Genomic DNA, 19,972 nt, shown 5'->3' with positions numbered 1-19,972 from the left:
CCCTGCCATGTTGACGTGGACTATCTGGGTGTCTATGCAATTATTTTTCAAAATAAACAGAGTAAGAGTCCCAACTTTGCTTCTTGGATTTAAGTCAAACTATTATATATAAACTATGTACGGTCAGTATGTGAAGTTGAATGCTGCTTTGTTTTGCTTAGTGATTTTAAAGGAAACGAGTAGTTCCAATTTTCCTCCCAAGTTACATTCTTATGTTCTCCTAAAGCATGCCCTTGTGTCTTGGCTCCTAGAATATTTTGAAAACTATTTAAGATATTTCTTTGTTATGTGCAACTCCAAACGCTGGTGTCTTTGTATATCCCATAAGTGCCTTAACTCTCTCTACTGTTTGTTACAATTGCTTTTTGAAGAACCAAGTAAATTTTGCCCAAACAACATTATGAAGTTTTCTTTTGGTTGAAACAAGCAACACATTAACCAGATTCCTCAGTTCTGTCTTTGCCTGAAATCGACTTTACTGATTAATCATTCTTCATATTGATCAGCAAAGAAAGGAAAAGTATCTTTTTCTTATTGTCAAAAGAAAAAAAAAAGAAAAATAAAGTAATTCTATTAAGATTTTTTTTTTTTAGGTTAATAGTAACAATGGTACTTTCACTTAACTTCAGCAGCAACTAAAGCCATCTTGTCAATTCAAAAACAATTTTTGCTGTTTTCCCAGGAAATAACTCTGTAGTGAGAGGAAGTTTATTAGCAAATGCTTTTGGAACATCAGGCTGAGGCTGTGTCCCTGAAGTTAGCAAGTGAGTGTGTGTTTGTGTTTTCACTCTGGTCTGAAAAGATGTGCCAGGTGTTTGTGACAAGCTGTGATGAGGACAGTAGATTACTTGGAATCCATTGTGTTCTTTTCCTTGTTGGAAAAAGAGAGCTTCTAAAAACAAGCCCTTATTTAAAGGAAGCCCCAGTTAATTCAACAAGGCTTTGAATGAAGTCCCTTTTATACAAACTGCTTGACAAAGGCCATTTGGCCCTGCGGAGTCCTATGAGGTCAGAAGCTGAAATCAACGCCACACAGGGTTCAGACAGTTTGAAGTTCAGGACTTATTAAAGCATAACAAACTTTTACTTACCGTGGTCAGAATGAAATTTACTCAGCAATGCAGTCTTGCATTGCTAGAACACCAGCCAACCTCAATTACAATGGCTAACAATTATTAAACATTTACAGGTGCCAGGAAAAGGTGTTAGCTACACTTCATGGACTCCCACCCTTTTAAGATAGGTTTCACTATTATCATCTCCATTCTGCAGATGCAGAAAATGATGCAACCTCAGGTTAGTAAAGTGATGGAGCCACAGCCAGAGTTTAACTATGCACTGGCCTGTTGGACTGTGTTACCTAGACAGGCAGGAGGTTAAGAGTCTCTGCCGGCACACACAGGGAGGCTGCAACCGTCTGCACACGTCATCCCTCAAATGCTTGAAAATGATTTAAGGAAATCAGTCCTTATGTACTCAGAAAGCATTAGAGATTTTATTCTGAACAAACAAGGAGCGTGTGTATTATTGACCGGGCAGGGCCTTTGAAAAGGCACGGACAGACCAGGAGAGATGGGTGAGTGAGAATCTTAAGGGCCTCTTGCCTTTAAAATATACCAGGTCTTTGCTTCACCCCAGGTCACTCTGAAATCCTAGAACCAACAGCACACCCAATAGCACTAGACACAAGTGACTCATTGTCCTTCTGCCTCAAACAATAGCAGCCTACTTAGCATACAAAACACATTTTATGAGGGACAGCTGCCACCACAGGCCACAGCCACACTCTCCTCACGGCCTCCCGGTTGTTCAGTCTTATTTTAATTGTTGGCTTGAGGATAAGAGGTAGTGACAACACAAGGCCATTAGGCTCACTCCTTTTTTTTTTTTTTTATTTCATCTTATTGTTATGGAGGATACAGAATTGCAGGTTACATACGTTGCCCATGTACCATCTGTCCCCCCAAGTCAGAGCTCCAGGCGTGTCCGTTCCCCAGATAGTGCGCGTTGCACCCATCATGTAGGTATATGTCCCTCCCCCCCACCCCCCCCTTCCCGAGTCAGCACCTTCAAGTGTTACCATTCCCCAAGCGGTGTGCAATGCACTCATTGTGTAGGCTCACTCCTTATTTACTTCCTTGTTTACACTGGGATTAGGAAAGAGTTGAAGGCAGCATCCCAACTGCACCCTTTTCTTAACCCTTCTCCACGAAGGCATATTGGCACTTTGCCAGCTCCACCCCTTCCCCACCCTGAGGAAGGGACACTAGTTCCAAATGGGGAGCGGAGGACTGAGTGTGTGCTGTCACAACATGCTGGTGTGGGTGTCCTGCCCCCAGGGGGACAGACCTCTCCTTCCAGGCTTAAGTGGCGTCTGCCACCAGTGAATTTCTACGTGGGAACTGCTCCAACACCCCTGGGGGCTCAGGTGGGCACCGAGCTTCCTATTTCTCCCTTTCTAACATGGCTTCCATGAGAAAGCAAGAATGTGGCAGAGATCACTCTTCGAATTGCCGGGGCCCACCTCTGGCCACTTGCATGGACATGACATCCTCAGGAGAGGGTGTGGTAGTCCCTGCCAAGCCTGCCAAGCTTTGTTCCTCCTGGACCTGGCGGCCCAGAGATAACTAACCACGGGGGCTCAGAGACTGCTAGTCCTTACACTGTGCATGTGTGATGTCTAATCATCTTGGGATATCTGATGTGGCAGGCTGGAGCTGGTGGCTGGGGAAGAAACTGTCTCATGAAGCTGGATGTTGGATGGGACGTGGCAACTCTGTGAGTTAATTATACCGGAGTTTCAGGGTGGTGCGGTTGGTATGCAAGAGGCTGGATCAGCTCTCCCTCGGAGCTTCGTGGGAAGCCCTGGGCCTGGATAGTCTTGTTGCCCTTGGAGAAGTGAGGAAACCCTAGAAGCTGCAATCAGGTAACGTTTCCCTAGTTTCAGGCCTCCTGGGAAGCTCCACTGAGGATATATCCTTTGACCTTACTCTGTGAACTGTGACTTCTTAGAGGTAACTGTTTCAGAGGGCTCGTTTTTGCCAAGCTTCAAGCCCAGTCCTTCGTGGGACCGCAGGGATGCTTCAAATGCTGGGGCATGTCTGGGGAGTTAGGGATGGCAGACCAGGAGTGGGGAAAGGCAGCCTCCCAGGGACGTGGCGACTGACTGAAGGAGGAAGAGTGTGGTGTCCCCCTAAGGACGCTTCTAAGTCCCAAGGAGGTGCTGACTCCTCTCTGGAAGGCTGGAAGTGGCCGGAAGCATGGGAGACAGGCCTCCTCTAGAGGCTTGTAGAGAGAAAGTGCTCTCTACCTATCCACAAGGGTCGTTTGTTTACAATAGAGCAGAGTGAAAAGGGTTAACACCAGCTCTAACCTGGAGTGAGCAAGTGACCCCCTGGAACTAACCATTCGTCCACGCAAGTTTTTCTTGAGCATCTATCAGGGCAGGCCTGTGAGCACATTTGAGACTGGCGACTGGTGCCCTCACGTGTCTTCCTGCTCTCCTCAGCTTCTCAGAGGGGCTCGGCAGCTACCCCAAGGCGGAGGCCCCGGCTGGAAGTCCTTTCTGCTGCAGGCAGGGGTGCGGGTGGGGACGCGGCCCCGGGGTTTGGCTTGTTCAGCATCCATTCCTGGTCTGGTAGCAGCGCCCCGAGCTTCCTTTGGGAAATACAATCCCATTTTGAAAGGAAGGTGATTGCTACCTGTCACTCGGAATGATTGTGAGGACTCGAACACCTTGATTGTCAACGGCACTCCTAGGAGCAGAGGGGTGTAGCTGGGATGTAACTCAAAGGTGCCGGAGCTGGGGTCAGAAGCCTGGGTTGAATCCTGGCTCTGCCGCTCATTAACAGAGCTCTTAGAGTGCCATCCTTGGCCCTCTGCTTCAGAAGGCTGAGTTCATCACGCGCCTCAGATAAGAGAAAACCGCCTTTGGTCTGTAGCCCCCGTCTCCGGGTCACCCCATGGTTCGAACGCTGGGACTGTATCGAGAACTGCCTCCCTCAGGGAGCTTCCATTTCCACGTGGTGACATCCGCCCAACACTTCCCGTTTGCTCCCCTCGCCCTGTCTAGGCCACCAGCAGTCCATCCTGAAATCCACGGATCCTACCACCTTCCCGGTCCCCTGCCGTCTGTGCCCTGGGGCGGGGTTTGCCCGCAGCTGGCCCCCTGGCCCGCTCTCGCTTGGTCCTGGCTCCCTGGCAAATCCCCAGCCCCGCACTTGGAGCGAGTGGCTGGGAGAGGAGAAGACTCAGGCTCCCCCGCTGACCGTGCCCACCCGCTCGGGGGACCTGGTGCTGACTGGCGGACCCTTGCTCTCGCCGGGGCTCTCCACTCGGCTGCCCCTTCCCGCGCTTCCTTCTTGGCTGAGGACAGACGCTGCTGCTTATTTCTTCGGAAAACAGAAGCCAGCGGAAGAACGCTTCCTCGGAAGGACACCGAAGACCTAACGCATTACCTGCGTGGGCCACCTGCGCCTGCCACTCAAGGGTCTCTCCTGCTCCTGCCCAGGCCAGGCCTCCCCGCGCACGTGACACTCCCGCCCCCCATTCCGCCAGGCCTTCCCGCTTGTGTGGTTCCTCTTCTCTTCCGGCTTCATCACCCTTACGCGTCTCTCCTGGCTTGTTCTGATCAGCACACACCTGTCTCACAGCTCCTGGCCTGCGCTCCACCCCGTCCCCAGTGTCTGCCCCATTTCTCTGCTCCTTTTGTAGCAAACTCCTTGGAGCAGCGGCCTCTACTTCCTCTGCTCCCACACACCTGCGTCGCTCCAGTTGCGCGTTTGTCCCCGACACGCTGTCTTGTCTCTTGAAGCTGCTCTTGTCCAGGTCACCAGTGACCGCCACTTGGCTAGTTTCCAAGGTAAATTCTAGTCCATATCTTCGTTGACTGCAGCATTTGGCCAACAGCAAACCAGGCCTTGGCACTTGGAAAGCCGTCCTCTCTGGCCAGGACGCTGCCTCAGTGTTTGCCTCCAGCCTCGCAGCCTCTCCTCACTCTCCATTCCCGCTTTTCCTTGCCACCTGACCTCTGCTCCTGCCTGTTCCAGGGCTCTGCTTCTCTCTCCACACTCCTCCCTGGGGATCCCACCCAGATGCCTGACTTGAAAAGTCATCCACATTTTTCTGGTTCCCAAATCCACGTTCCCCATCTCCCACTGCATCCAGGCTGGTCTCCCCACTGCCTGCTCCACGTGATGCTTGGATGTCTCCCAGGTGTCTAACTCAGCTCCCGGGTCCCCTCCTAGACTCTTCCCGCTTCACTAAATGACGGCTCTCATCTTCCAGTGGCTCAGGCCACCACTTGGAATTATTCCTGATTCCCTTCCTTATCGCAAATCCCACGTCTAATCAGCAAATCGTGTCAGCTTCCCCTTCACAACTTATCTGGAATCTGCGCACTTCTCCCGACTCCTGACTTCTCTGATGCCCTGTGTCCTCTCCCCTGGATGGTTGGTGACACCTCCTAACTGGCCTCCCAGTTTCCACCCTGGCCTCTGCAAGTCCATTCTGCACACTGAAGACACAGCGATCCCTTTAAAATGTGAAGGTCAGTCCTTTGCCGACAGGACCCATGGCTTCCCTTCTCAGGCAAAGACTCCCTCTCCCCAACCCTGAGGCCCCACTGCACTCCATCCAGGTAGGCGTTTGTCCTGGCCATTCCCTTCACCTGGAACACTCTTCCCTAGATACTGGCACACTCGCTGTCTTACCCTTACCCAGATCTCAGCTCAAACGTGCCCTCTTCAGTGAGCTCCCTCTTTTTCTCTCTGCAGTAGCAGTCTCTTCTCATGCTCCCATGAAGCTATCGTGAAGCTATTTTATTTTCTTCATAGCACTCACCGTTATCCGAAATAATCGTATTTATTTCTTTACTTGTGTATTATCCATCTTCTTCCCCACCAGAAGGAAAGCTTTATGGTGGTACAAAGTCTGTCCCCGGTAGTTAGCACAGAGCCTACCACATGGTTGCCTGGGTTGCCACAGAAGGTTGTAAAGGTTGTTCACTGCACCAGAGCTCCTGGCTGAGGAGCTGGTGGGAGCTAGTATAGCCGTCTGCTATTTTGCAACGTGTGCCATGTGGGCTGTGGCTCTGTGGTGGGCATTCAAAAAATATTCATTGAATAAATGACTGAATGATGGATGTGCAGAGCCTTTGCCTATTGTCTTCTGTAGGGGGCAGAGCCTGCAAAGCCTGGGAGGCCAGGAGATAGAAGAGAAAACAGTTTGGCGTGGCTGGAGCAGAGGGGGAAGGTGTTGCCCAGACAAGGTGGGAGAGGTGGAAAGGGTCATGGGTGGTGAGCATTCAGACTCCGTCCTAAGATATTCCAGGCCATACACGAACCCACCTCCACCTTCCAGCTGGTTCTACCTGCCCCACCTGCAATCCCCCTCCACATCCCTGGCTCCAGCCATGCCCTGCGGGTCCCTGTGAATTCCAGTACCTCTAGGACTGAGCAGGTGCAGTCCTTCCCTCCTTAGGTGTTTACTGAGAGCCTGCCCTGGGTCAGGCACTGTGCTGGGAGCTGGGAGCCCAGAGGCTATCAAAGCCTGGCCTCACCCTGAAAGAGCTCCCAGGCTGGGGGGCGGGGAGGGACAGGGGTGGTGGGGGTGGCGGGAGGCAGCGCAGGTGGGAAGAAATGATCACAAGATCCCTAGAGAAGTGCTGCGGTCGAGGGTGCTCTGGGCTCAGAAGAGGCGGGGCTTGTAGGTAGGAGGCTGCAGGGAAGGTGACTCCTAAACTGGGTGTTGAAGGACAAGGAGGCGCCAGGCCCAGGGACTGAGGAGCAGGCAACAGGGAGTCAGGGAGCACCGCGGGAGAGGTTCAGACTCTGGCTAGTGGGGTTGTAGGATCCTTGAGGTCCAGACGAACACACACATGCACACACACACGTTTGCAGGCAATTTTGGAGTGTCCTTAGTCCCTCTGGCTTTGCCTGGGAAGAATGCCCTTCCTTCCCTCTGGTTCCAGCCCACCGCCTTCGCAGGCCTGCAAAGCTCCCTTCAACTCTGGACTTTGTACCTGTCACCGGAAATTCACTTGTTTATTGGGGCCACTAGCCTGAGCAGCTGTGTGCTGCGGTGTCTGCCCCTTCTGGGGCCCACTGAACCTCTCTCTGAATCCCAGCTGTGCCACCCCCAGCATGGGGGTGGGGGTGAGGACTGAACCCGTAAAGTTCTTGGCAAAAGCTTGGGAAGATGCAGATTGAGTCCTCCCGGTTGCAAGCGCTGCCTGCTGCCCCGCCTCCACCCCACCTGCAGCTTGCCCCACCCGCTGCCTCCCCAGGTGAGTCAAGTGGCAGCTCTGGCCCGCCCACCAGTCCAGGTTCTGCCGGCCCCAGCCGGAAGCTTCCTCCACGGACTGTGTACAGTTCCTGAAGGTGGGAGCAGAGGGGGAAGACATTGGGGGGCTGCAAGGGGGTACCCAGGCTCTGCAAGAGCCCCAGGGGCTCCTGGCAGCAGGATAGAGGTACAGATCAGAGCAGGGCTGTGTGTCTGTGTAGAGCGGGGCTGTGTGCTTGTTTGTGGAGGAAAGTGTGACCTGAGGGGGTGGGGTGATGTGTGCGTGTGTGTGTGTGTGTGTGTGTGTGTGTAGGGGGACGGGCAGCTCAGTGTGGGCTGTGAGTTCAGAGGCCTTTTGGGGAGTGTATATGTGCCCTTGGAAGGTTACGGTATGTGTATGTTTGTGTGTGTCTGCGTCTCCTTGGGAAGAATTCACAGGGACAGGGCGGGGAGGAAAGGAATAGGAGTAAAGTCTTAGAAACGGCAAATTGAATTCAATTCATTCCAATTTAACCAATTGTCATTTTTGGAGGACCTAGTGCCTAGGGTGAGGCCCACAGTAGGCTAATGAAGGAACGAGCAGTTTACTGCTCCTTCCCAGTGTGCCCCCCACCCCCTTCATCTCACACATGGCTCTGCGTGGCTGAGTGCCCAGCTCCGTGCGGCACCAGGGCACGGATTCACCAGCCAGTCCTGGCCCTCAGGGAGCTGCCCGTCTGGCAATGGCCAGTTCTGACTGGTGGCTGACTGGGCAGGACAGTGTGGGGTCACCTGGGGGGGGGGCCCTGGGACAACCTCTCGGGCAAGTATGGTCTGATTTGGCCATGATGGACAGGGAGGGGTCCGAAATGCTGAGGAGCGGAATGGCCGGGAAGCCAGAGGGTGGGAGAGTCTGGAAGGGTGTGCTGGTGCTGGGGTGTGGGGGAGGGAGCAGTGGAGAAGAGGGGGAGGGCTTTGGCGTGAGGGCCACGTGCTGGCTTGCAAGGCTTGAAGGACACACTGAGGAGTCTGCAGGCAGCGCTGAGGGTATGGGGAGCTCTTGAAGGAGTTTTAAGCAGGCAAGTGATGGGGTCAGATTTGGGCTTTCGGCCCATCACTCTGGGGAACAGAGTAGAGGTGGGGAGAGACCAGTGGGAGATTCTGGCTAGAGTCGAGGTCCAAGGTAAAGGGGCTTGGACTCAGCAGTGGCAGTAGGTGGGGAGGAAGGGCAGAGTCGTTCCAATGATATTTAGAGGAAGAACTGATAGGGCTTGATGCCAGGTTGGATGTGAGGAGCGAGGGTGTCTTTAAGGCATCTGTGTCAACGAATATGACAGATACTCCCCTCAACTAGGTGCTTCTCTCCTAGGCACTCCTCTAGCCTGGCTACCCTGCCTCCAGCGACTCCCTGGAGTCAGGTGCTCCTCCTGCAGATACTCTCCAGCCCTAGCTGCTCCTCCAGGTATGTCCCTAATGCCGCTGCTCTTCTAGAGACTCCCCAGATTCAGGTGTGCCTCCCCAGACACGCCTTGGATTCAGGTGCTCCTCCTCCAGGTGTTCCCAAGCCTAGATCATCTTCCTCTTGCTACTCCCCTAATCCAGGTGTTCTTCCTCTAGGTGTTCTGGCCTGGGGATTCCCATCCAGGTAATTTCCTGGCTCAGGTGATGCTCGTTTGGATGCTCCCTGGGCTCGAGCCTCCCTCTGGGGGCAGAGTGTGGGCATCCTGTGGGTAGAGGTGGATGGACAGGGTTTTCAGGTGGAGTAGCTGTGGCTCCCACTAGGAGCAGAAGGGCCCCTTCCCTGGGTAGGGACGTGCATCATCCTTCCCATGTGTGGTCTCCACTTTGGCTGGGGAGCCAGGACCTACCTCTGCCCCATCTCCAGTCCTCAGCTTGCCAAGCAGTGCAGCAGACTGGGCTCTGGTGCAGTCTGGGGGCTTTGGTTGAGTCAGTTCCCCATTCTCGGCCTTAGAGCCCTCATCTGCAAAGTGGGGGTAATGCTTATAACCACACTATAGTGTTTTATGAGCCTGGTGCCTGAATCCTAAGGCGTGCTCAGTAAGTTCTAGAATTTATTTATTTTTCTATTATCTTCTAGAGCTGGACTCTGCAACTGTCCCTTACAAATGGCCAGCTGCTATGGGCTCAGCTTGTTTCTCTGCTGTGGATGCCTGGTGTGGCCAGCTGTTCCGTCCCCAGCATTTGTGCAGCACTAACATGGCTGTGAGTGTGACCTGGAGTGTGCACCCTGTGGCCATTCCTGACACCTACACGTATGTATATTTTCCAGGACTGGTGCCCTGGGGCTGCCTGGCATCTGAGGGGGTCTCCTTGGAGCCGGGCTCTTTCTGGCGGAGGCCGAGGTTCACCAGCGTCGTCAGGCTCCTCCATGAATGAGACAAACCAAAGTGAGTGACTGTGGGGCGGTGACTGGGGGAGGCTCCCCTTAGATGCTGGGCTTGGTGGGAAGGACCCTGCCTGCACCCCGCTTGGTGTCCCCAGAGAGCCCCATCCGAGGCTCACACAATGCTGTCCCTTTCTCTGCAGCCATTATGGGGCCCTCGGAGCTCCCCACGGCATCAGCGGTGGCCCCTGGACCAGGCACTGGGTCCCGGGCATGGCCGGTGCTGGTAGGGGTTGTGCTGGGGGCTGTGGTCCTTTCTCTCCTCATCGCACTTGCTGCCAAATTTCACGTCTGTCGCCGGTACTATGCCAGCTATCGGCACCGCCCACTGCCTGAGACAGGGAGGGGGAACCGCCCAGAGTTGGGCGAAGATGAGGATGATGATGGCTTCATTGAGGACAATTATATTCAGCCTGGAGCTGGCGAGCTGGGGACAGAGGGTAGCAGGGAACACTTCTCCCTCTGAGCCCCAATCTTTGGACACCACCCCCTCCCTCCGTGCCTGACAGCTTAAGGACAGTGGCTACTACGTGGGAGCCTTGAGCCTCAGGGACAGAGGCAGAAGGCTGAAGGTTGACGGGGGATAGAGCAATCTTCCCTTCCCTGACACTAGCCACCAAAGTGACAATGACTTCTCCCTTGCTCAATAACCCTCAATGGCTCCCTGCTGTTCTCAGGGCAAAGTCTAACAAAGGCTTGAGTATGGAAAAAGTCCCTCTGTGATCTGCCCTCTTGATTTCCTTCCTTGCCTCTCCCTATGTGACTAAATGTTTGTCATTCCCCACCCTCCACCCCCTGCAGTTTCTCCATGCACCTCTGCTCACATTGTTCCCCTGCCTAAACCTCTATGATGGCGATGAAAACCCCAATCAGTGGGCCCCGTGTGGCCTGCCTACCTGCCAGCATTTCAAATGTGCCCAGATGATAACATTTGAGCAGGTAAAAACCAGTGCCAAGCTCCTTAATGAAATTTTTTCCTATCAATAAAGTGGGTATTCTGGTTATATTTTTCACAGGAATTAATAAACCTATTTTCATTTTGAATAAAAAGTCATAGCCCATTTTTATTTTTCCTGAACTGAAACTTACCCCTCATAGCTGGAAGACACTGCTCAGACGTCCCCTCCTCCAGGGCACCTTCCATGAGCCCATTCCTCTAATAACACCCTGTGAGTCCTGGCCACATTTTATTTTAATCTTTATTACAATGTGCACTTACCCCTTGCTGCACCTGTCCCCACAGCCAGACTGAGCTCTCTGGGGTCCCCAGCTGTGTCTTGTTCTGTGTCCTCAGGTTCTTGCACAAGGCAGATGCCGAATAAATAGTATGAATCACTGTGGGCTGAGAGTGAATGATGAAAGGTGAGGAAGTGGAGTCCGCTGTGGAAGACTTTACAAGAGCCTTGATGGAGAGGGGGAGCACGGGGTCATAGCTGCTGGTGGGGAAACTGAGCAAGGGAAGTAGGTTTAAGGTGGGAGACGCTTGAGTTAAGCTGCTTTCTATCTGTAAGCAACAGAAGGAGTTTGGGGGGAAGTCCTGGCTGTTGCATAGAATCAAAGGGACAGCTGACTTGGGAGGGCAGGAAGCCAGGTGGTCCCAGCAGCCAGAGGTCAGGCCTTGTCACTTAGGGGCATAGGACTCCCGAACTCTCGATTCCAAGTTTCCAGTTCTCAGGAAGAGAATCTTTTGGCCCAGTTTGAGTCAAGTACCCACCACTCGTCCAGTCAGCCAAGGGGGGTTAGGGGCACAGCACATCTGTGGTTTGGGGAGCCCACTCATTTGTTGCAGGTCATTCCCAGACAAGGGACAGTCCTCATGAGCCAGGCAGCCACCCCCGAGTGTGTATCAACCCCCATGTGGTATCAACCTTTGAGGAAGGAGCCAGCAGAGAAGGCGAGTGTTCGATGGGTAACGGGGTGAGGTGCTTGAGGAAGAGGCAGGGGGTTAAGGGGTGCCCACGGCAGTGAGGAAGCCCAGGGGTGGACCGGATTGGTGAGGGCCTTGGATGCCAAGACACAGAGCTCACACTTCAACCTGAGGTGAGGCTCATCTGTGGCAAGGGAGTATCGTAATCATAATAGGGAAGTCCTGGCTGCTGTGCAGAGAGGGATTGGAGGGGAGGTGATAAGACCTGATTAAGGTGTGGCATGGGAACAGAGACTCCAGGGACAGGAGGGAGGCAGAGTTGACTTTGGATATGGGGAGTAGGAAGGCATCAGCAAAGCCGCCCCAGCTTCTGGTGGGGTGGCTGGGTGCACTGAGGAAGAGCAGGCTGGGGGAATGGGGCTTCAATGTTGGATGCAGGATTTCCATGGGGACAGCTGGGTTCCCAGGGGAGAAGTCCAGGCTGGTGACATGGGTTTGGGAATACTCAGCATTCAGGTCACTGGGGGCAGGAGTGGATGAAATCTCCAGGGCTGGGCAGAGCGGAAGGAGGTGTTGAGGACCTAGTAGGGGGCACCCAGGGAGTATCAGCAGAGGAGACTGGGAGGAAGCAGCCAGAGAGGCTGCCCCGGCAGCAGAGCTAAGGGCCTGAGGGCATGTACGGCCTGCAAGGGAAGAGCTGCTGCCCCCACCCACAGGTCCCTCAATGCCCCCTGCACAGAGAGGCCGCCCCGCATGCAGTTCTGTGCCGAGAGCAGCTCGGCTGTCCCCTTTTCACGTACTCTTTGGGACCCGAGTCAAGGCCTCTGAGGGATCCAGGAGACACTAAAGGCTGGATCCCAGATCAGCAATTGCTCCTCCCGAGCCCACACCCCACAAGGGTCCACAAGCTGGGGCTTCCTCTCAGAAGCTACAGTGAGTGACCTGCCTGGCTGAGCAGGGCCCTGGAGTCACAAGAACCCTGGACCCTGTCCTTCAAGACTGCCTGTGATTGGAGGACTCTTTCCCACTGTGTTCTGTGTTCTGTATGCCTGGCCCCAGATGCACAGACAGCACGGCCTGGGTCCACAGGCTCAAAGGGCTGGGGGTGCTGGAGCTGCTCGGGGGGCCTGGGACTCGGCCAGGCCCTCTCTGGTCTGGCCTCTCCAGTGTCAGGCCCAGCCTGGCCCTACGCCTTGTCCCCTACTCCCCAGCAGCTGCTACTGCCTACTCTGCCCTGGGAACCCCAACCCAGACCTGACCATGGGGGTCAATCCAGATACCTGCTGCCTTGGCCTGCTGCCTCCAAGGACAAGGCTGTGTCCCTTACCCTGGGTGAAGGGCACAGACAGGAAGTTTAAGAAATTCCAGCAGCATCCTGGTGGAGTGGGGAAGTGAGTTGGGAGCACAGGTTACTTGGATTCAAATCCCAGCTCTGCCATGTACATGCTGTGTGACCTTGGGCAAGTTACTTAGCCCCTGAGTGCTCTAACCTCCCAGTAAAATGGGGATCCTAACATCACTTACCTCCTATGGGTGTTAGCAGAAGTAAATGAGTTTCTGTGCAAAATGGAATAGAGCAAGTGCTCTGCAAGTGTTAGTTATGTCCCTACGGGCACCCCCAGGGCACTGGCTCCCCACAAGGGGTAACCAGTGTTAATCCTGAGGGAGGAGTTGCCAAGTCTCCTCCTTCCTCAGTCACTTCCTGGCTGGGGATTTGAACATCTCTGTTTCTCAGGACTCAGGTGGTAAGATCTGGTCAGGAGAGCAAAGGATTTGAATTAGAATCTCTGATGCTACAGAATATAATAGCAACACAAACGACAACACTATTATTAGTGTTCTAAGGCCCTGATGTTGTTCTAGCACTTTCTCCTAACAGTCCTGCTGGGCAGGCAACCCCATTTTATAGATCGAGATGCGGCTCAAGCAAGTTAACTGCACCCAGCAATAATGCCATGATCTCACCGCGAAGAAATGATCAAACGGACTCAGAGAGAAAACTCTTGCTTGTTGGACTCGCTCCCATCTTGCTTGGGCTGGCTCCTCCCTCCCCCAGCCTCCTCATCCCCCAGCAAATGGGGCTGAGAAGTTTCGGGGTGCAAGCTCCCGTTTGGGGGAGCAGGCCATGAGGGCAGAACCTGCGGGTCTCGTCAGTGTCTGGGCCTGGCCCTCAGCATTGTGGCCCCTCCCTGGGGCAACTGCCAAGGCTGTGCCCAGGGGAGTCTCACAGGTCCCCTGGCGAAGAATCAAGAAGGCAGCCCCTGTCCTTGTGCAGGAGTCGGGGCATGAGGGGACACGTGTAGGTCCCCTGGGGCCTGGAGGAAGCTCCCCAAGGGAGACTTGAGTGTCTCCAGAAAGCCCAGGTCTCCCGTGGGATGTGACTGGATAGGATGTGAGGACCACCTGGACTGGCCCAGATTTGGCAGTTTCAGAATGATTCTTCCAGTATCAGACCTGCAGGTGACATGGCTGAGAACCTGGAGTTTGACCGTTAAGCCCAGGAGGGACACGTGCCAACTTTCTCTACACTTCACCTGCCACCTCATGGGAGCCTCTAGGTCCAGGCCACTCTCCTGTCTCCCATCAGCTCCCTCTCGCCTTTTCTCTTCGTTCAATACCAGTTTAGATTTTAGGGTCTGGCCCCTTCTTCGTGCTATTCCTTCTTTCTGGGATACGCTTCCCACCCTCGCTAGCTTGGCAGCTTCCCACCCCCTGGTGGCCAGCCAAGATGGGTTGTTTGGCTATTTCTGGGGTTGTTTGGCCATTTCTTCTTATTTTTCTAGGGTCAGTCCTGAGCTCCACACAGTAGCCACCAAGTCCCAAATCCTATCTGGCCACAGGACTCTACTTCCCTGGTTAAAATCTTTCCATGTTTTTCAGTTCCTGAGGACAAAGTCCAAATTCCTCGGCTGGGTGAGTGATGAGTTGCAGAAGTTTAGCCAGATAGTAAGGAGGGTGAAGACAGCAGGGGCAGCTTTAGAGAGAGTGAGCAGAGAGGCTGGTGGGCCACGTAGACCGAGGAGGGCTTTAGAGACATGGTTTGAGCTAGTGGAAGGCAGAGGTTGTGGGAAGTCTGCTTTCGTGACTGAGGAGGTGGAAGCATTTCTGCCTGGCCTGCGCCTCCACCCAGCTCATACTGTCATCTGTCTCCTGTTAGAGTTGGGGTACAGGTGCTGACTTCCGCTACCCTGTGGGCTAGGCCCTCGTGGGGCACAAGGGGGCACAAGCCCTCATCTCAAGCTCATCCCAGGAGCGGCTGGCACTGGCCTTGCCCACGGCGGCTGCTCCATCAGGGGTTTATGCTAACGCTCCTCCTCCCCACCTTCTAGAGCTCTGTGCATCTGTTTTCCTTTAGTTTCTTAAAAGAAATATTGTGAAACTTGTGACACAGTCTGACCTTGTCTTGGATGAAAGGAAAAGGAATTTCTCCCTGTACTATAGAAGGGCATTGGTCATAGCGAGAGATCCCTTTGGGAACCCAGGAAGAAGGAGAACTTCTGGGGTAGAGAGCACAGGGCCTGGGGGGCCAAAAGATTCTGGGACAACAGGGGTAGTGGCCTAACTCCCCCCACCCCAAGTTATAGGGGGTCTCTCCCTGCCCCTTGCACACGCTTGCCTGCTGGCCAAGCCGGAGTTCTTCCCCCACCCAACAAAGCACCGACTTTGTGTCGGGCTCGTGCCAGGAACTAGGGGTGCAGACAAGTGGGCGCAGACTCCGTGGGAGGAGCTCACCTCCTGATCGGGGAGACGGGCACGCAGAAAAGAGGAGAAGAACAAGAAGGCAACGAGAACAGAACTTCCAAGGAAGTGAGAGAACGTGGCAAGTTTGTGGCTCGTGGGGTGCTTTGAGGGGAGAGTGAGACCAAACTGTGGCAGGGAGAGGCGGGGAGCCTCTGGGAGGTTTTAACGTAGACTTTCATTTTAGTTTTTAGGACGATCGCTCTGGCTCAAGTGTGTGTGTGTGCGGGGCTGGGAGAAGGGGATTTGAGGGAAGAGAGCAAACGCAGGGAGAATAGTAAGGAGGATGGTGCGCGATTCAAGCAAAGGCAGAGGGTCCCTTCGAGGTAGTGGGTATGAAAACATGGATTCAGTGTCTGTGAGGGGAGCCGGAGGAATTGGTGATTTGATATTGGACTTGGGTGTCGCGACGGTGAAGCTGCAGTGGCTGTCTTGGGCCGCCGAGGTTTCTCACCTGGATGCCTGCTGAGTGCTGACACCTCCAGACGCGACAGAGGAGCTAGTTAGCTCCAGAGGAGAGAAGCAGGATTTTGAATACGCTGAGCAGAGTCACCCATGGAACACCCAGGGAGAGGCGTGTCCTGGGTGTTTTGTCCCTCTCTCCTCCCGCTGCTCCCTCCCTCAGTCTGCAACACCTTTGCCCTCACCGTCAGCCCAGCATTTTCTCCAGGAGACATCCCTGACCTTGCCTGCTGAAAGCAATTGTTTCTCGTCACAGCCTCTGTAGCTCTAGTGTAATGTCTCTTTGGAGACAGGTCTCCTTTCCCCGCCTCTCTGGGTATGTTCCACGGGGCTCCATGCAGCCTGCACCTCGCAAAGCAGGAAGTGGAGACAAAGTAACCTTGTGCACTGCGTCCAGGGGAACTTTATTGTTGCCACCCAGGAAATGTAACTGCACACCACAGAAGGGGAGCTCCCTTCCACGGCTGACTCCAAGCAGGATGTGACTCTCACCGGCCCAGGAGCCCAGAAGTGGGCCAGCAGGTGCAGCGACTGCACAGACACAGGGCGTTCTGGTTTCAGGGGTGGGGTGGGAGCTGCAGGGAATCAGCTGAAGGGACGCAGTGTGAGGGAGGAGCAGTCTTCAGAGAGACCAGCTCCGGACTGCCCCGTACCAAAGACCTCGTCCTGAACCCGCAAGTGAGCAGACACGAGGGACTCAGCTCCCCGCACCCTCTCCCTGGGACTGCAAACCCACCGCCTTCCCAAAGCTCAGCATCCACTCAACCTGCTCCCCTCCTGGCCTGGCCTGGCTGACTGAGGGGACCTTTGTGGCGCTGTTTATAAGGCTGAGACAGGAGCGAAGAGCTCACTTTGGACAGGTGGGGCGTGGGGGAGGGAGGGGGGTCTCTGGGGAGAGAGGGTCTCTGGGGTGAGACGGTGAGGTCACGACAAGACAGCAGCAGCCACCATTTTATTGCACATCTGCCATGAGCCCAGTCCTTCCATACACGTGACGTTTCATCCTCACGGTCCATGACCACAACCACGGACCGCAAGCAACTGCGGCTGGAGAGGCTAAGTCACTTGCCCCAGTCCCCCAGCTGCCGAGTGCTCCGGGGGGAGACCACGCTAGGTCTGTCCTGTTCCAGAGCCCTGTTCCTCCCACTTTGCCACCAGCTACTCTCGGTCCCTAGTGCCTTCTCTGGGGTGGGCAGTAGTCACCCCTGTGGAAATCCCTGGTGGGTGCTGCAGGATGGGGCTTGAGGGGTGCTGGAAACGGGGGTCAAGAATGGTCAGGGACCCCAGACACAGGCCGTTCCGTGGACACAAATACTCCATTCCGAGGAGGCACACACTAACCTTCCTGGGGTGTGGGGGTGTGGGAGCACATGGGCTCTTGATCACATATCACACAATCCCACTGAGGGCTGCCACAGGCCTGGGCACACGCTAGCCACACACTATGCACATATGCACCACACACGCACACGCCCCGGCACGATTCTGGGGTCACTGAGGCAGGTGGGGAGAAGGGCTCTGGCTCTGTCAGATGAGGTTGGCGATGCTGGATGTGGTCTCATGACGCTGGCCAGCCGACAACTGTCCTGAGACGCTGAAGATGCTGCCACTGCCACCGTGGCCCCCGTGGGTGGAGGGGGCGGCTGTGCAGATGGAGGCACAGTGTCCACTCACGCCCACCTGATACAGCAGCAAGCCCAGCAGCAAGAACGAGCCCAAGGCAGCCAGAGCGATGCCCACCGACAGCATGGCGGCCAGGGGCCGAGCAGGGGCAGGGGCGGCGGCCAGCCCCGCCAGGGTCAGGCCAGTGACCAGCAGCACGAGGCCGCTGAGCAGCACCACGAGGGCATCAGCCCCTCCGCCGCTGCGCAGCAGGGCCACATGGTGGGCCTGGCGTATGCAGTTCATGTCCTGCACGGCCGAGCTCATCAGCTGCTTGACCAGAACCAGCAGGGCCAGCAGGCAGAGCACGGTGCCGGTCGCTAGGCGCCACTCGCCTGAGCGGCTGCTAGTGGACGACAGCAGGACCACGCCACCTGCCCCACAGCCTGCCACAAGGCACACGGCCACGGCAAAGCAGAGCGCCGAGCGTCGCGGCTGCTGGGACCACCACAGCTCCACCTGCTCCGCCAGCACATCCGGGGGCAGCCCCTGGGCCCCCCGGGCTTGGGCCTCCTGCTCAGACATGGCGTGCTCAGGCAGCGGTCAGGGCAGAGGGCAGAGTCAGGGCTCAGAGGGTGCAGTTCATGGCCTGGTGCCCCCACGACCTGCTTGGCAGCTACAGGGCCAGAGTCCTGTTCCTCTTGCAGCGCAGGCTGTGGTCCCCATCGCCTGCAGGGGAAGGATCACAGTCTTACCTCCCCAGCGCACCTGAGCTTCATGGTTGCACCTGGGAGCCTTGGGGACGACCCCTGAGAATCCTCCCCATGTCCCCTGGAATCCCCCCAGGAAAGCCCCTTCCCCGGCTCTGTCCCTTGGGAAGGCATCTCCTGTGACCCCAGGAGAGTTCCCAGCCCCCTACAGTCCCCCCGCACCCTTTGGGGAATCCCCTTGCCCGGCCTCTGACCTCTCTGGCTCTGGCTCTCCCGGTCGCCTGTCCCATCCCGGCTGGCCGAGGGAGCTGGTGCCACGGTGGACGATGGGACGAACAGCCAGAGATAAAGCCTCATTCAGGATCCTACTCACATGGCCTCAGCTGTCACTGCTGGTTCCTGGGGGGAGCTGTGGGGAGGGACGGGGGCTTATGACTTAACCCTTCTGGAACCAGAAGCCTGGCCCTGCATCTGCTCTCTTAGGCCACGTCCTCCTTCTCTGTGGTTTAGGATCGGACTCTGGCACCCCCTCCCCTCACATCCCGACCAGTCTTACAGCCTGATGTGGGCACTATAAACTGCTGGTGCCCAAACCCCTCTCTCCAACCTGATCTCCCTCCCGGGTCAATTGCTACCCTGATGTCCCACAGTCACCCCTGATGCAACAGGTCCCAACCCAAGCTCGTCATCATACCCCAAACCTGCTCTTCCTCCTGCATTCCTCACTTCAGGCACACAAGACAACACCACCCTCTCAGCCACCGCCGGACTCCTCCTCCCTCCCGGCAGCTAATCCACCTCAGCCAGGCCCTTCCCATCCCGGAAGTCCACCTCCAGCATTTCTCCATCCAGTTCCCAGCTCTCCGCCCACCGCTCCTGCCTCCTCACCCCCTGCACCCCTGCTCACCGCTCTCTTCTCCACCCCTACACCCCCATACCATCCTCCTCCATGCTTTCCCAAAAGGGGGAAGGAGAAAGGAGGGCTCTGGACTTGAACCCCACCCCCATCCTTTCCACAGGTGGGAACCTGGCGAGGGATGTGACAGCAGCTGCTCATTTAACCTGTCCTAGAGGACAGCAGGGCAAGAGTGAAGCAGCCGTGGTCCCCGCACTCCAGGAGCCCCGGGCTGCAGCAGGAGACTGAAGCAAGCAGGCCTGGTTCCTGCCCTCAGTGCTGGGCGTGGGGCCCACAAGAGGGGCTTGCGGGAGGGTCTGGGGAAGCCCAGTGCGCTCATCTCTGAGAGCTTCAGTCTCTTTATCTGAAAAGTGAGGACAAGAGCATTTATCTTGGGGGGGGGGTTGACACCTTCATTTCAGAATTCCAATGTGGCCTAGAGCCTGCATAGATGCCCAAAGCATGCTTTCTGAATAAATGAACACGATGTCACCCCTCCGATTCCAGTAGGACATAGGACTTAGGTCCTGGATCATTTCAGGAATATGACTACGTGGCCATGCACAGGTTACACCCTGGCGAGGTATTTGTCCTTCAGGAGACCCTCTGCGGGGGGTGGGGGGGCTGCCCTCCCCCACAGGGTGGGCGGAGCTGGTGCTGACACCCCTGCCCCCGGGGAAGTGGGGGAGGGGCTGTGGGCGGGGCTGTGGAGTCAGGCCCAGCATTCCTGTGGGCTGTGACTTCACTGGTCCAACAGTGCTTGCACAGGTGTGCTGAGACCCAGGGCTGGGATGGGGGTTCTCAGGGGAAGAGCCGTGGGAGGTGGGGGAGAGGGAACTCACGAGAAGCCTGGATGGGCTGCATCTGATCCGAGCAGGCAGGACAGGGCAGGTGGGGCGCTCCAGCTGCGTTTCCGGGGAGACGCTTCACCTGCCTAAGCTGCGCTCAGGTGAGCCTGCGGGGAGAGGGATTAACAGGTGTTGTTTCCAGGCGGGGCCTGAGCCGATTGGCTGACGTGGCACTGCTCCTTCTAC

General features: G+C 55.7%; 2 protein-coding genes across 2 annotated transcripts; one reads left to right on the top strand and one right to left on the bottom strand.

Annotated features, from left to right (window-relative positions):
• Positions 1 to 9,649: 9,649 nt before the first annotated feature.
• Positions 9,650 to 10,432, top strand: C8H1orf210 (chromosome 8 C1orf210 homolog). Its single transcript, XM_069477824.1, has 2 exons — positions 9,650 to 9,668; positions 9,808 to 10,432. Exons 1-2 carry the CDS (start codon positions 9,650 to 9,652, stop codon positions 10,128 to 10,130), a joined length of 342 nt encoding a protein of 113 aa, XP_069333925.1. The 3' UTR covers positions 10,131 to 10,432.
• Positions 10,433 to 17,258: 6,826 nt separating this feature from the next.
• Positions 17,259 to 18,032, bottom strand: TMEM125 (transmembrane protein 125). The gene has a single exon (XM_069477823.1). The coding sequence runs from the start codon at positions 17,916 to 17,918 to the stop codon at positions 17,259 to 17,261; it is 660 nt and encodes a 219-aa protein (XP_069333924.1). The 5' UTR covers positions 17,919 to 18,032.
• Positions 18,033 to 19,972: the final 1,940 nt, after the last annotated feature.

This window comes from Eulemur rufifrons, chromosome 8 (genome assembly GCF_041146395.1).
Source record: "Eulemur rufifrons isolate Redbay chromosome 8, OSU_ERuf_1, whole genome shotgun sequence".
Taxonomy (NCBI): Eukaryota; Metazoa; Chordata; class Mammalia; order Primates; family Lemuridae; genus Eulemur; species Eulemur rufifrons.
This window is presented reverse-complemented; position numbering and strand designations above follow the sequence as displayed.

Coding starts and splice junctions, on each gene's coding strand:
- TMEM125 (XM_069477823.1), bottom strand. CDS start 17,918: ATGTCTGAGCAGGAGGCCCAAGCCCGGGGGGCCCAGGGGCTGCCCCCG.